We start from the raw sequence: 13,272 nt of genomic DNA, 5'->3' as shown, positions 1-13,272 counted from the left end.
GGAGGGGTGAAGTGGACTGCGGTAGTCGTCGTGGGGCTGTGGACCACTGCGGCTGCGGTGGGGACGGAGCCTCTCCGTCCTTTCTAGGCCCCCGGTTAACATACAACACAATACAATACAATGCTGTGATTAAAGTACATCGAAAGAGTAAGCAGTCAATAAAAAATAAAATTTTCTATTTATAATGGGAAGGTTAAGCTGACGGATTTTTTTATTTATTTTAAAAGATGAAGAGTAATATTTTAGTCAAGCAGGTGTTCTTCTAGTGTAAAGTTCTTCGTTGGTTCTGGGGATAAGACTTGTTAAAAAATGAAACAAGTTTGTCAGTTTAATGTTACAATAAGTAATTAGTGATATAACAATTTTTATTGCGACAACAGAATAAAAAACACTATTCGTGCAATATTTTTAGTTTTTGTATTGAATAAAACAATTTTGAAGCGTATAAATTTTAATTCTTTTTCTCAAGGATCCAAAATGGATTTTTGTGTCTCCCTGTTCACCTCGAAGACCAATAAATAGAAAGAATAATAGGATTAACATCTCTGTGGGATGGATAGATACACGAAGTTTTTTTTATTTTTCATGTTGTAAAAGCATGATCTAGGTCGCAAATCTAGTTTTAATCTTTGCTAGGTACAAGACTTATAACCCAACATAATTTTATTTTGATATTTCATTTTAAAAGAATTTGAAATTGAAAATTGTTTCTATTCACTCCATTTTACGGTACTGTTCAAGACAGTCCAGCAAGATTAATGTTAAATGGTTCATGACCTGTGAAAAATACTATTCTGAAGCGGAGTGTGTTCTATTGCGACATTTACCGTCAGAGTATAACGATGAGCTGAAGGCCCCCGGGAACTTTGCCTTTCGCGGACAATGTTCCTGTCAGCTGAGCTACCCAGGCACATCTCTTGAACAGAGCTCACCGCTTCACTTCTGACGCTACCTCCCTCCCACTTTCCACACTTACAGAACTCCTTCTGCATGCGTAACAGGACTAACGTCAACAGTAGAGATAGAATTATAAAAAACCATCCAGCGTTAGGGCCATTAACGGTAAAATGCGTTTGTTCAATTTAGCAATCGCTCTCCATTTCTATAGTCCCTACTTCTCCGTGGAGTTAACGAAGGAATTTTAAATACGAAAGAGTAGGCTGATAGGACTTGTGGTAAGGTATGCTTAATTTGGTAACAGTGGAACAGTAGACGACAACTGTTGGGAATGACAAAGACGTGAATGTGCATTGAAGATAACATACGACGTTGTATGTAGAGACTGGGGCTGAGAGAAAGCTATGATTTTCCGTCGGTGCGAAACTGCCGTTATGAAGTAGTGCCGAGATTGTGACACGGGTCCACAAAAATCAGTCTGGAACAGACAGTACTCTAGGATGAACATGGTCAATTGTTGCACACAAGAAGAAACAGCAGGGAAGCAGCATTCGGCCAGTTGAAATTGGAGTTAATTCTGTTCAAACCACGCCAGAAATTTAATGGATCTGTTTGTGACGAATGTGTTACTAGTTTTCTTTATGTGCACAACAGATTGATGGATGAAATCTTTGGGAATTTTAAGGTTGCCCATTTTTTTCAAATATTTTCTTACAATGTAACCGACTGCAACTTTCTGCTATTTTTCTTATGGCCATTTTCTATTTGTTGCAGATTTGTGCCCATGTTTTGCGTATTTAATGTTCAGAAAATTCTTTAGCTAAGAACTGAGTGCACATAGGAAAATCGTCTCACCATACGCTAATGATAGGACCCAAATGTTATAACATGCTCTTTGCTTTTATCTTCGTTCATTCCATGTCACTTCACTCCTAAAAAACTTTGAGTTGATCAAATATGTAGAATGTGCCATTTTCCCTCTTTAAACTTAAGTTCGTGCTACTTCTTGTCTTCACTTCCAAGTTAATTTACCCAACATTGCCCAGTTGTAAATGTCCTTTCCTACTACGAAACAGCAAGCCAGATTCATAAGGAATTCACTATTACTAATTTGCACGTTCCATTCCTTTATGGTCAGTAGACAGCAGTAGGTTTTAAGAACTTCCGGTACTTGCTCTCTGCGTTTCTCATCCCTCTGAAATACGAAAATTACTGAAGATTTTTGTGTTCAAGTTGGCTGTAAACGTCTGATGAAAATTGAAAGAACCAGTTGGATCCAACTATTTGTAGTTTCCGCACCTCCCTATTGCTGGGGAGACGACACATTCCGACTGCAAACCCGTGACAAATCCAGTGCTTTGTGCTGGTACTAACAGAAAAATATTCAAGCTAAATATTGTGTAACCACGCTCTGTCGCTTACAGTGTTAAGAGTCTTCACCATCTAACATTGTACTTGCACAGAAGAATCTGGGTAACCTTTTCCTCAACAAAAGGCTCAGAATACTTTTCCCTTCAATGCTACCTCATAGAGAAACCCTTGATCCGCAAGTGGGTCTGCAACCACTGATGGCTTCGTGTTCCGGTCCATCACGCCGTTTTAAACTCTCATGAAGTTTTAGAATGAAATGCACGTCGTTTGTGCGTTCCCTCTGCAACAAATTTTAAAAAAAATGGTTCAAATGGCTCTGAGCACTATGGGACTTAACTTCTGAGGTCATCAGCCCCTAGAACTTAGAACTACTTAAACCTAACTAACCTAAGGGCATCACACGCAACCATGCCCGAGGCAGGATTCGAACATGCGATCGTAGCGGTCGAGCGGTTCCAGACTGTAGCGCCTAGAACCGCTCGGCCACTTCGGCCGGCTAGCAAATTTTAGTTCATTGCTAGCTGAAAAGAGCATTTTTCGGTATTGCAATTTTCATTAGCAGCAGAGACAAAGACTGACCTCCACAACGTTAAAGCATTTTGTCGATTTAGCTTTTGTCTCTGTCTGCGAACAACGGCTGACAACAAATTACATTTTATATTTGCATCCCACATGAAATGACAGTGTTGCACCACAAGATTTCGGCGATATTGTTGATTTATCGGAGTGGGTCCGAGCAATGCAAGCAGCCAATCGATCATACTTCTGTTCACGAGAAGATTTTTCACCCGGTAGGGTGACCAAAAAAGTGTACTAACTCTCTGTCTACAGCTCTCTGATTTTTTCGATTATTAAATTTTTTATGAACAAAACAGCGACAGTCACGTTTCTTTGTTTACCTCTAATATCTGGTTTCGGCCCAGATAGTAATCTTCAGGCCCAAAATCAAAATACGGGAGACCGGTTTCCACCGGTGGCGTCAGCTCTTGTACGTCGTTACAACGATTAATCTCCAACAAAAGAAATTTGAGCTATATTGCTGTTGAAAATACGAGAATATCAGTGAAGTGCTAAGATAGTTTCGAAGGCAACTTAACTAAGATTCTCAGACCAGCATTCATCGAAGCACGCTTAAGTTTGAAGAAATTCTGAAGTTTCTGAATGCAAAAACCGTTATAAATAACCACCGCAGTCCGTCCAATTTTTTACACAAGGTGAGCTATATTGCATCAAGTTTTACATTACATCACTGGCCATTTTCAAATGACGTAATAACAATATCAGCAAAGTAAAAGTCAAAACATGTACAATCGTTACATTTCCTATATTGTAAATGCTGTTTCGGTACTTACTGTGGCTTCAGAGATATGTATGTGAAATTTAAAAATCATTGAGTGAAACGCGCAACAGAGACATGTTCCCACACATACGTCCAAAATCTGGGCATACATGGAGTACCATGCGGAATGGTTAATATTAAGGGATATAGCAAGACCGGTCGTTCGAAGGAAAACAGTATAGTAAACATGGGCAATACAATGCATACCTTAAGACCTATGAGAACTTATTCATTTTTGATGACGTGGACCAAGTCTCATCTACTACAAGCCCTTTGCTTTCCATATTCTTAGAAGTGGAAGTATGAGCCAAAACCAGTAAAAATGTCCGATAAATATGGACTCTACGTACCATACCTTAAGAGGTACGAGCAATTCTTTACTTTCCCTACTGTAAAAAACATCTCTTTTGGAGAACATGTGCTCATAGCTGTTAAGCTGATGTTTACTGGATATTTTTCTATTCTTTTGCTCAATACTACCTCCTCGCAAAATATGCAAAGCAAAGAGCAGTAGACGAGATGTGTTTAACAGTATCCAAAATTAAATGAGCCCATAGTTCTTAAAGTACGCATTTTAGAGCCCATATCTGCTAGACGCGTTGCTTATAATGATCGTTTCTGTCATATTCCTGAACATTGACGTTTCGTCCTGATACACTCTGTATAACGTTGCACATGATGTACTGCAATACAGGGACACTTTTGTGCCACGTGATATAACCATATTGCTGTCAACAAAGGGCTTCTAAGTCCTCGTGTAATGTTTTTAGCGGTACATCATGTCCTTTCGCTTACTAAGAGGTTAAACACACTCGTTATCAAAACGGGGGAACAGGCAATGCTCAAAGAATAGGTTTCGACAGTCGCATTTACAGAGAGGTAATGCATACCGCCAGAGAGAGAGAGCTACATTCGTCTGACTACAGTACTGCACGCATTACGTGCCTGTCATTAATCTTAATGAAATAACATTGCATAGTAATGACAAATTATTTACAGTAACATTACTAGTATATTCGTTATTGCTGCAGAATATGTACCGATGTTGCGTGTGTGTGTGTGTGTGTGTGTGTGTGTGTGTGTGTGTGTGTGTGTTTTCCCACATAGGACTAATTTTAAATAAGATATACATATCACCGAATCAGCTGTAAGTATTGTAACAGCAGTTATACAAAATATAAAGATATTAAATTTGAAATTTTTACTTTGTTTGTAACGTTATTACAAGCATTTGAAAATGGCCACTGGCCGAAACTGGCCAGTAAAATAATGTAATACATGATGCAATGTACGTCATCATGTACATAGAAGCTGACAGCCTACAATGGATAGTTAAAATAGTTTTATCATTCAGAAAGTACGAAGGGACTGTGGACCCACGCATGAGGAGTTCAAGATAACCATAAAGAACGTAACGAAACACATCAGTCTCTTACCAGTGGTCCAAGAGAGAAATGTTTATCTCTTTTCAATACTCCCAAGCATAACATCTCTCTTGAAAGAGCATCGGAATCGATCTCAAGGGAACTGCTAACAGTGTCAAATTATTAGGCAGGTTATGTATATCACAAACGGCAGCCAATGCCACATGTATTCCCTGTATCGTTACCCCCCCCCCAAAAAAAAAACAGAGAGTACGAGACTCATACGTTGTCCGGTTGGAAAAAAGCCTATAAAACGAATGTAGCGTTACCTTGAAGCACCAAAATACGACAAATTGCATCATGCAGTCTCTTCTTTTCTTTCTGAAAACGTGTGGTTTAGAAGTGAAATATTTCAAAATAACAGAATATGGTAATGAAAATAGACGTATTTTGTTTCTTCTTAGAGCTCAATATTGTATAACTTTTTACATGACGTCACATGTGTAGGTGGAGTTGGCATATGAACCCCTATCGCCCTGAATGCAGGCCAGTATTCAAAACAGTGAACGGCAAGTTGCACACGAATTCATAAATGTTTATGTTTTGGGGGTTTTTTCAGTTTGGCCATTTTCCTACGACCAAGGGATACTTGATTCCTGTAACAAAGGTAGTTTCTCCTCATAACTTTATTAAACAGTTTATTTTGAAGTTCAAAGCATTTACAGTCGATTTCAAATATATATAGTCTCGTCAAATACTACTGACTTCCTCTCGCTGTGGACGGATATTTTAAACGTAGATCCAACACTTAGAGTGATTTCCATATGACGTACACATGCTCCAACAGTCTGCCAATGCTGAAGTAGCTTTTAGATTCCCTGACTGTAGAAATCACGTGGCTTTGATTCGAAGAACTCGTCATGGATGGAGCGCATTTTCATCTGGAAAGGAAGTTCTTTGAACATTGTTGAATAGAGAGCATAAAAGGTGAACACCTGAGGACGCAATATCAGGTGAATAAGGTGGGCGCGAAATGACTTTCCGACCCAACTCCTGTCTGTCTTGCAGAAAGCGGGCAGGCATTGTAGTGGAGCAACACCACTCCACAAAGTCTTCCTGGACGTCGTTCTTGGATTGCGTCTGCGAGATGTCTCAGTTGTTGATAAAAAAATATCATGAATGACGGTTTCACCTCTAGGAAGCAATTTGTAGTACACCACATCCACCAGATGTATAACTTTATCTTTCTTCGATGCTACAGGTCTTTGTATGGGCAGTTTCTCCTTTGTTTGGGCTCAACTGTTCGTTACTCTTCCTTATGTTAGCATAAAGGCACAATTTCTCGTCACCAGTAACGGTACAGGATAGGAATAGTCGGTGTTCTTCGTGAGTCAATTAATGACGAGCAAGCAGAGAAGCACATATGGCGACATGCTGTTTTTTGTGATTTTGGCTTATAGCACACCCACACACCCAATTTTTGAAACTTCCGCAATGGATGCTAATGTTGCAACATGGTAGAATGATCACAGTTCATCACATTTGCCAGTTCTACATTATACAGACATGAAAAATTGAGGATTAACGCATTTACCCATTTGTACGTCACATTTAGAAAAAAATTGGGGAAATTTTTTTGTGATGAATATTTGCTGTATATGTTGCTCATATGCCATATCCACTGCAAAAGTTCTTTTGAAGCTATTGGTTAATAAATAAAATAATGATTCCAAATGGCATCATTAGAAATTACATAATAATTACTCAAAAATGCATACATAACTGTATTGTAAACGAACCGTCTTTCTTTCCCTTGCCCTTGAGGAACTACGTAAAGTTGGTTCCATAACCAAGAATTCAGTATACACAGAATAAAACTAAACACAACAGTTATTGTTCACTCACAAATGCAGTAGGACAACTCACGACACTTCTCTGTTCTGCACTTCAAACAAACTGCGAGTCATGAAAGCAAACGCCACTGTGATCTGTTGCCAAGCTTGGAACTACATGAAGCGATGCCAAACGGCATCATTGAAGCATTGGGAAGCTCAAAAAAGCCAGAAATACTTATTGATGCCATTTGGAATCGCAGACAAAGAAAGGGTTGAACTATCTTCATGGAACCCCGAAGGTCTTCGTGAACCCGGAGAATCATAAATGTCAAGAAGATCCTACATCGTGGAAATGTTTCTGGCTGTATCCGCTGCTTTTACTCCTCTGCTGAGCTCAATAAAAATATGTCCCAAATGCTCCGATTTCTCCACTGCCCACTCAATTGCATAGCGTCCTCAGCACCACTCACTATCTCCAAACGACAAAGAATTTAAATAGCAACAGTGAACTACAAACAAAACATAACAATGGATAAATAGACACATAGCAACCGTAATGCCAACATGCAAAACAAAAAGGCTAAGAACTTATGCACCAATGATACATAATTATGTATGTCTTTGGCTGGGTGTAAAAATAGCAAATTCAGTAACTCGTTCGAAATCTAAGAGGGTACCCGTGTCACATGCTGATCTAAGGAAAGTATCACCTAATATTCACGTACGTCAACCAGAGCTGGTCCCAATGTTGATACATGTGGTCAATAGAGTTTTTGAGCGTTTCTAATAAAAGACCCTCCTGTCAGAAATATTTAATAAATATACACTGAAGCGCCAAAGAAACTGGTATAGGCATGGGTATCAAATACAAAGATATGTAAACAGGCAAAATACGACGCTGCGGACGGCAACGCCTATTATAAGACGACAAATGTCTAGTGCAGTTGTTAGATCTGTTACTACTGCTACAATACCAGGTTATCAAGATTTAAGTGCATTTGAAAGTGGCGTTATAGTCGGTGCACGACGATAGGACACAGCATCTCCGAGGCAGCGATGAAGTAGGGATTTTCCCGAAATACCATTTCACTAGTGTGCCATGAATGTCAGGAATTCGGGAAAACATCAAATCTCCGACCTCGCTGTGGCCAAAAAAAGTTCCTGCAAGAACAGGACCAACGACGACTGAAGAGAATCGTTCAACGTGAGAAATGTGCAACCCTTTCGCAAATTCCTGCAGATTTCAATGCTGGGCCATAAACAAGTGTCAGCTTGCAAACCATTCAACGAAAAATCATCGTTTCGGCTTTCGGAGGCGAAGTCCTGTTCGTGTAGCCTTGATGACTGCACGACACTAAGCTTTACGCTTCGTCTGAGCCCGTCAGTACCGACATTAGACTGTTGATGACCGGAAACTTGTTGCCTCGTCGGACTACTCTCGTTTTGAATTGTATCGAGCGGATGGACGTGTACGGGTATGGAGACAATCTCATGAGTCCATGGACGCTGCATGTCGGCAGGGGACTGTTCAAGATGCTGGGGGTTCTGTAATGGTGTGCGGCGTGTACAGTTGCAGTGATATGGGACCCCTGATACGTCTAGATACGACACTGACAGGTGACACATACGTAGGCATCCTGTATGATTACCTGCATCCATTCATGTACATTTTGCGATCCGACGGACTTGGGCAATTCCAGCAGGACAATGCGACACCACACACGTCGAGAAATGTTGCAGAGTGGCACCAGGAACTCTCTTCTGAATTTAAACACTGGCCACTAAACTCCACAGACATGAACATTATTGAGCACATCTGGGATGCCTTGCCGTGTGCTGTTCAGAATATATCTCCAACCCATCGTACTCTTACGGATTTATATACAGTCCTGCAAGATTCCTGTTGTCAGTTCCCTCCCGCACTACTTCAGACATTAGTCGAGTCCATGCCACGTCGTGTTGCGGCACCTTTACGTGCTCGCGAGGGTCCTACACGATATTAGTAAGGCGTGCCAGTTTCTTCGGTTCTGCAGTGTAACTGTTTTAATTTTGACATGCCGATGCATCAGTCTTTTAGTCTGTTACGTATCTGATAATTCATGAGTAATAGTACTCTTACTGCAATTTTATGAAATATGCAATAATGTGCCCATTGAGGTCTGAAAATGGTAACACTGCTTACCGAAACCGGTTATCGAAAACAAAGGTTATTATTAGCGACCTTGGCAAAGACGTTTATCTTCTCTAATTTAGAGAAAGATTTTGATAATCTTGACTGGAATACTCTCATTGAAATTCTAAATGTAGCAGGGATAAAACACAGCTACAGTGATATGGGACCCCTGATACGTCTAGGTACGTCACTATCATCCTGTATGATTACCTGCATCCATTCATGTCCATTGTGCGTTCCGACGGACTTTGGAAATTCCAGTAAAACAATACAACGCCCCATACATGCAGAATTGGTATAGCGCTCCTCAGTTTAAACACTTCCGCTGGCCGCCAAACCCCCAGACACGAATATTATTAAGCGTATCTGGGATGTCTTGCAACGTGCTGTTCAGAAGAGATCTCCAACCCCTCGTACTCTTACGGATTTATGGAGAGCCCTGCAGGATTCATGGTGTCAGTTCCCTCCAGCACTACTTCAGACATTAGTCGAGTCCATGCGACGTTGTGTTGCGGAACTTCCGCGTGTTCACTGGGACCCTACACGATATTAGGCAGGTGTAGCAGTTTCTGTGGCTCTTCAGCGTATGACACAGTGTAAGCTTAAAATCGGTTACTAAATTGGGACCAGATCCCCCCCAACCTGTATGTTGCCTTTCGTAGGCTATGTTTCTAGAGGTTCAACCATCCAGATAGGAATCACAACTTTTCTCGTGGCGCATATCAACAAAACCATCCAACATCCTCAGATGCACTCCACTGGACTAGCGCACTGAATAACCGACTGTGACGTGGTTTCTGTGCAGGCGGCAGCAGCGGCGGCGAGGAGGCGGCGCCGACGGCGTCCGGGGCGGTGTTCAAGCGCGGCATGGTGTACCGCGGCATCTACTGCCCCTCGCTGACCAACAGCTTCCGCGAGTCGCACCTCGAGCTGGCGTACCAGCGCTACTCGCACCGGCAGCGCCAGCGCTCGCTCATCGTGGTCAACCTGGTGGACCTGCTGCTGAAGGCGGTGCTGGGCGGCGGCTGGGCCGTGCACACGGGCGCCGGCACCGTGCCGCAGGCGCAGAGCATCGCCTGGACCGCCTGCTCCGCCTCCGCCAACGTCGCCGTCTGCGCGCTCGGCTGGTGGCGCTGCTTCGCCAACAACTACCTGCACTGGGCCGCCATCTGCACCTGGCTGCTGCTCAACGCACAAGGTAGGAGAACAACCTGCAACCATCAACTGTGATCCACCATCCTCAGCTGTCTGCTGCTCATTCCACAAGGTAGCAATTCTAGCTGGTGAACTACTGCACCGGGCCACCATCGGCACCTGGCTGCTGCTCGATGTCCAAGAGAGGAGACCAACCTACACTTCTCACCATTTACAGCTACCTGATGCTCAACATCCAAGGAAGGCGAGCTGCTCAGTGTGCAACAGAGTGCAGTTGACCACCGTATGTGGGGTATACAATCCGCTCATAGAGCTACCAGTCCTGGATCAACATCTCTACCTCACTGCTGATGAATCCTCAAGGCAGATGACCCAACTACTTGGGTGCATAGATCCTGAGAAATCAGTACCCTGAGCAACCACCTCTGGCCGTAATAACGGCCTTGATACGCCTGGGCATTGAGTCAAACAGAGCTTGGATGGCGTCTACAGGTACAGCTTCCCATGCTGCTTCAAAACGATACCACAGTTCATCAAGAGTAGTGACTGGCGTATTGTGACGAGCCACTTGCTCGACCACCATTGAACAGACGTTTTCAATTGGTGAGAGATCAGGAGAATGTGCTGGCCAGGGCAGCAGTTGAACATTTTCTGTACCTGCAACATGCGGTCGTGCATTGTCCTACTGAATTTCGCAGGGATCGAATGAAGGGCACAACTACGGGTCGTAACACATCTGAAATATAACGTCCACTGTTCAAAGTGCCGTCAGTGCGAACAAGAGGTGACCGAGACGTGTAACCAATGGCACCCCATACCATCACGCTGGGTGACACGCCAGTATGGCGATGACGAATACACGCTTCCAATGTGCGTTCACCGCGATGTCGCCGAATACGGATGCGACCATCATGATGCTGTAAACAGAACCTGGATTCATCCGAAAAAATGACGTTTTGCCATTTGTGCAACCAGGTTCGACGTTGAGTACACAATCGCAAGCGCTCCTGTCTGTGATGTAGCGTCAAGGGTAACCGCAGCCATGCTGCTGCAAACGTCGTCGAACTGTTCGTGCAGATGGTTGTTGTCTTGCAAACGTCCACATCTGTTGACTCAGGGATCGAGACGTGGCTGCACGATCCGTTACAGCCATGCGTATAAGATGCCTGTCATCTCGACTGCTAGTGATACGAGGCCGTTCGGATCCAGCACGGCGTTCCGTATTACTCTCCTGAACCCACCGATTCCATATTCTGCTAACAATCATTGGACCTCGACCATTTCGAGCAGCAATGTTGCGATACGATAAACGGCAATCGCGATAGGCTACCATCGGACCTTTATCAAAGTCGGAAACGTGTTGGTACGCATTTCTCCTCCTTACACGAGGCTTCACAACAAAGTTTCACCAGGCAACGCCGGTTAACTGCTGTTTGTGTATGAGAAATCGTTTGGAAACTTTCCTCATGTCAGCATGTTGTAGGTGTCGCCACCGGCGCCAACCTTGTGTGAATGCTCTGAAAAGCTAATCATTTGAATATCACAGCATCTTCTTCCTGTTGGTTAAATTTCGCGTCTGTAGCACGTTATCTTCGTGGTGTAGCAATTTTAATGGCCAATAGTGTGTTTCAGTTAACTATGAAGGCTATTCGGAATGTAAGGTCCGATTGAGCGCGAAATGGGAACCGCATTGAAAATCAGATGTATGTTTGGACAGATGTGTTGAACAGTAGTATGCCATTCGATCTCTTCGCATCGCTCTCTATAGTTCTGAGCTCTCAGTGAGCATGTAACGATGCTCAGATAAATAATGTCTCACGCCATGTATGAGGGCATGGTGAGAGATTCACCTGATGTCATGCAACCCACATAACATAACTGTCACGCAGTTCCTTCTTCTTGACAATTCTCTGCCACACTCTGCAGGGACAATGAACATGTCCCAGTAACGTTTTCAATGCAAACCTGCGGCGTTTTCGATGTTTGATCCCCCACATTACAGCCCATAATTGGCTCATCCTGACTTTCATCTCTGCTCTCATGAACTGCTGGCAATGACGACAACATTTTGTCACAGGCAACGAGCTGCACACCAGCTTAGAGAAATGGCAGTAAGCACAAGCGGCTACATCCTATGACGAGGATATTGGAAAGTTGGTACAACGCTACAACAATAAGTCGGAGCCGCGACTGTGTAGAGAAGTAGCTGGAAGGTTTAACTAACTGTTGCAAATAAAACATTTTTTATTTTGACAGTGGTTTTCATTTCGCGACCGATCGGACCTTACTTTCCGAACAGCCCTCGTACAAACAGGTCTGTAGGCTGCTACTTAATGTTGCAGCAGCTACTTTTCAACTACATACAATGGACCATCACATGTAACCGCCTGTTGCTCAGTACACAAGGTAGGCGCCATCTAAAATCACTAGTCCTCCCGTTCGTACGTGGCTCTTGCTTAGTGCGAAAGTGGGATCTGAGACATTGTACATCTGAACTTGATAAGTATCGGCAGTTGGTTGGGAAGGCTTGTGACATTCTTGAAGAATGTGTGATGAAGTCAAAGTGCACAAACACGAAGGTGCAGATAACATCTGTGCACCTAAGAGGTTGTTTACAGATGCCATCGAAGTGTACAGGAAGCAGACATTGATAAAGTTCCTTATAAAAGGATTAAAGACTTACAGACAATGAACGTCTCGTTTAAAGACTGTCAGCTGACTCTAAATGTAAGTAAGGTGTAAGAGTAATTCACAAAAGACTAGTAGTTTATATAATTTACAAACAGTCGCTGGAATATTTCAAAATCTTCAAGTATATAAAATTTCTTTCTTGAGCGGTATAAGACAGAGCGATACCATAAATTTACCCATTGGTGACAGTTGCTAGATACAGATCTATTGGAACACAACGCAATCCACATAAATGAGACACACAAAATCCTTTTCAAGCTAATCTTGAGTAATACTCGTTGGTCAGCAATCCTTGCAAGCCTGATTAAGGGTCGATACATGTAAGGCTGAAAAATAATTCCACCATTAGGTACACGTTCGTTTATGTCAGGCATCACAGAAATGCTTAACAATCTGCAGTGTGAGATGGTATATGGAGTAGTGTCCAAAATGGATAATATAAAAATA

At 42.7% G+C, this 13,272-nt stretch overlaps 1 protein-coding gene across 2 annotated transcripts in view; it reads left to right on the top strand.

Annotated features, from left to right (window-relative positions):
- Window positions 1–13,272, top strand: part of LOC124595519 (adenylyl cyclase 78C-like) — a 736,208-nt gene that overhangs the window by 275,348 nt on the left and 447,588 nt on the right. For both annotated transcript variants that reach the window (XM_047134287.1, XM_047134286.1), the window contains exon 3: window positions 9,785–10,177. In XM_047134287.1, the coding sequence (XP_046990243.1) occupies window positions 9,847–10,177 (331 nt within the window). In that variant the 5' untranslated portion in view covers window positions 9,785–9,846. The remainder of the gene's footprint in view (window positions 1–9,784; window positions 10,178–13,272) is intronic.

Source organism: Schistocerca americana, chromosome 2 (genome assembly GCF_021461395.2).
Source record: "Schistocerca americana isolate TAMUIC-IGC-003095 chromosome 2, iqSchAmer2.1, whole genome shotgun sequence".
Taxonomy (NCBI): domain Eukaryota; kingdom Metazoa; phylum Arthropoda; class Insecta; order Orthoptera; family Acrididae; genus Schistocerca; species Schistocerca americana.
The sequence above is the reverse complement of the archived record's forward strand: the minus strand, read 5'-3'. Positions and strand labels throughout refer to the sequence as shown.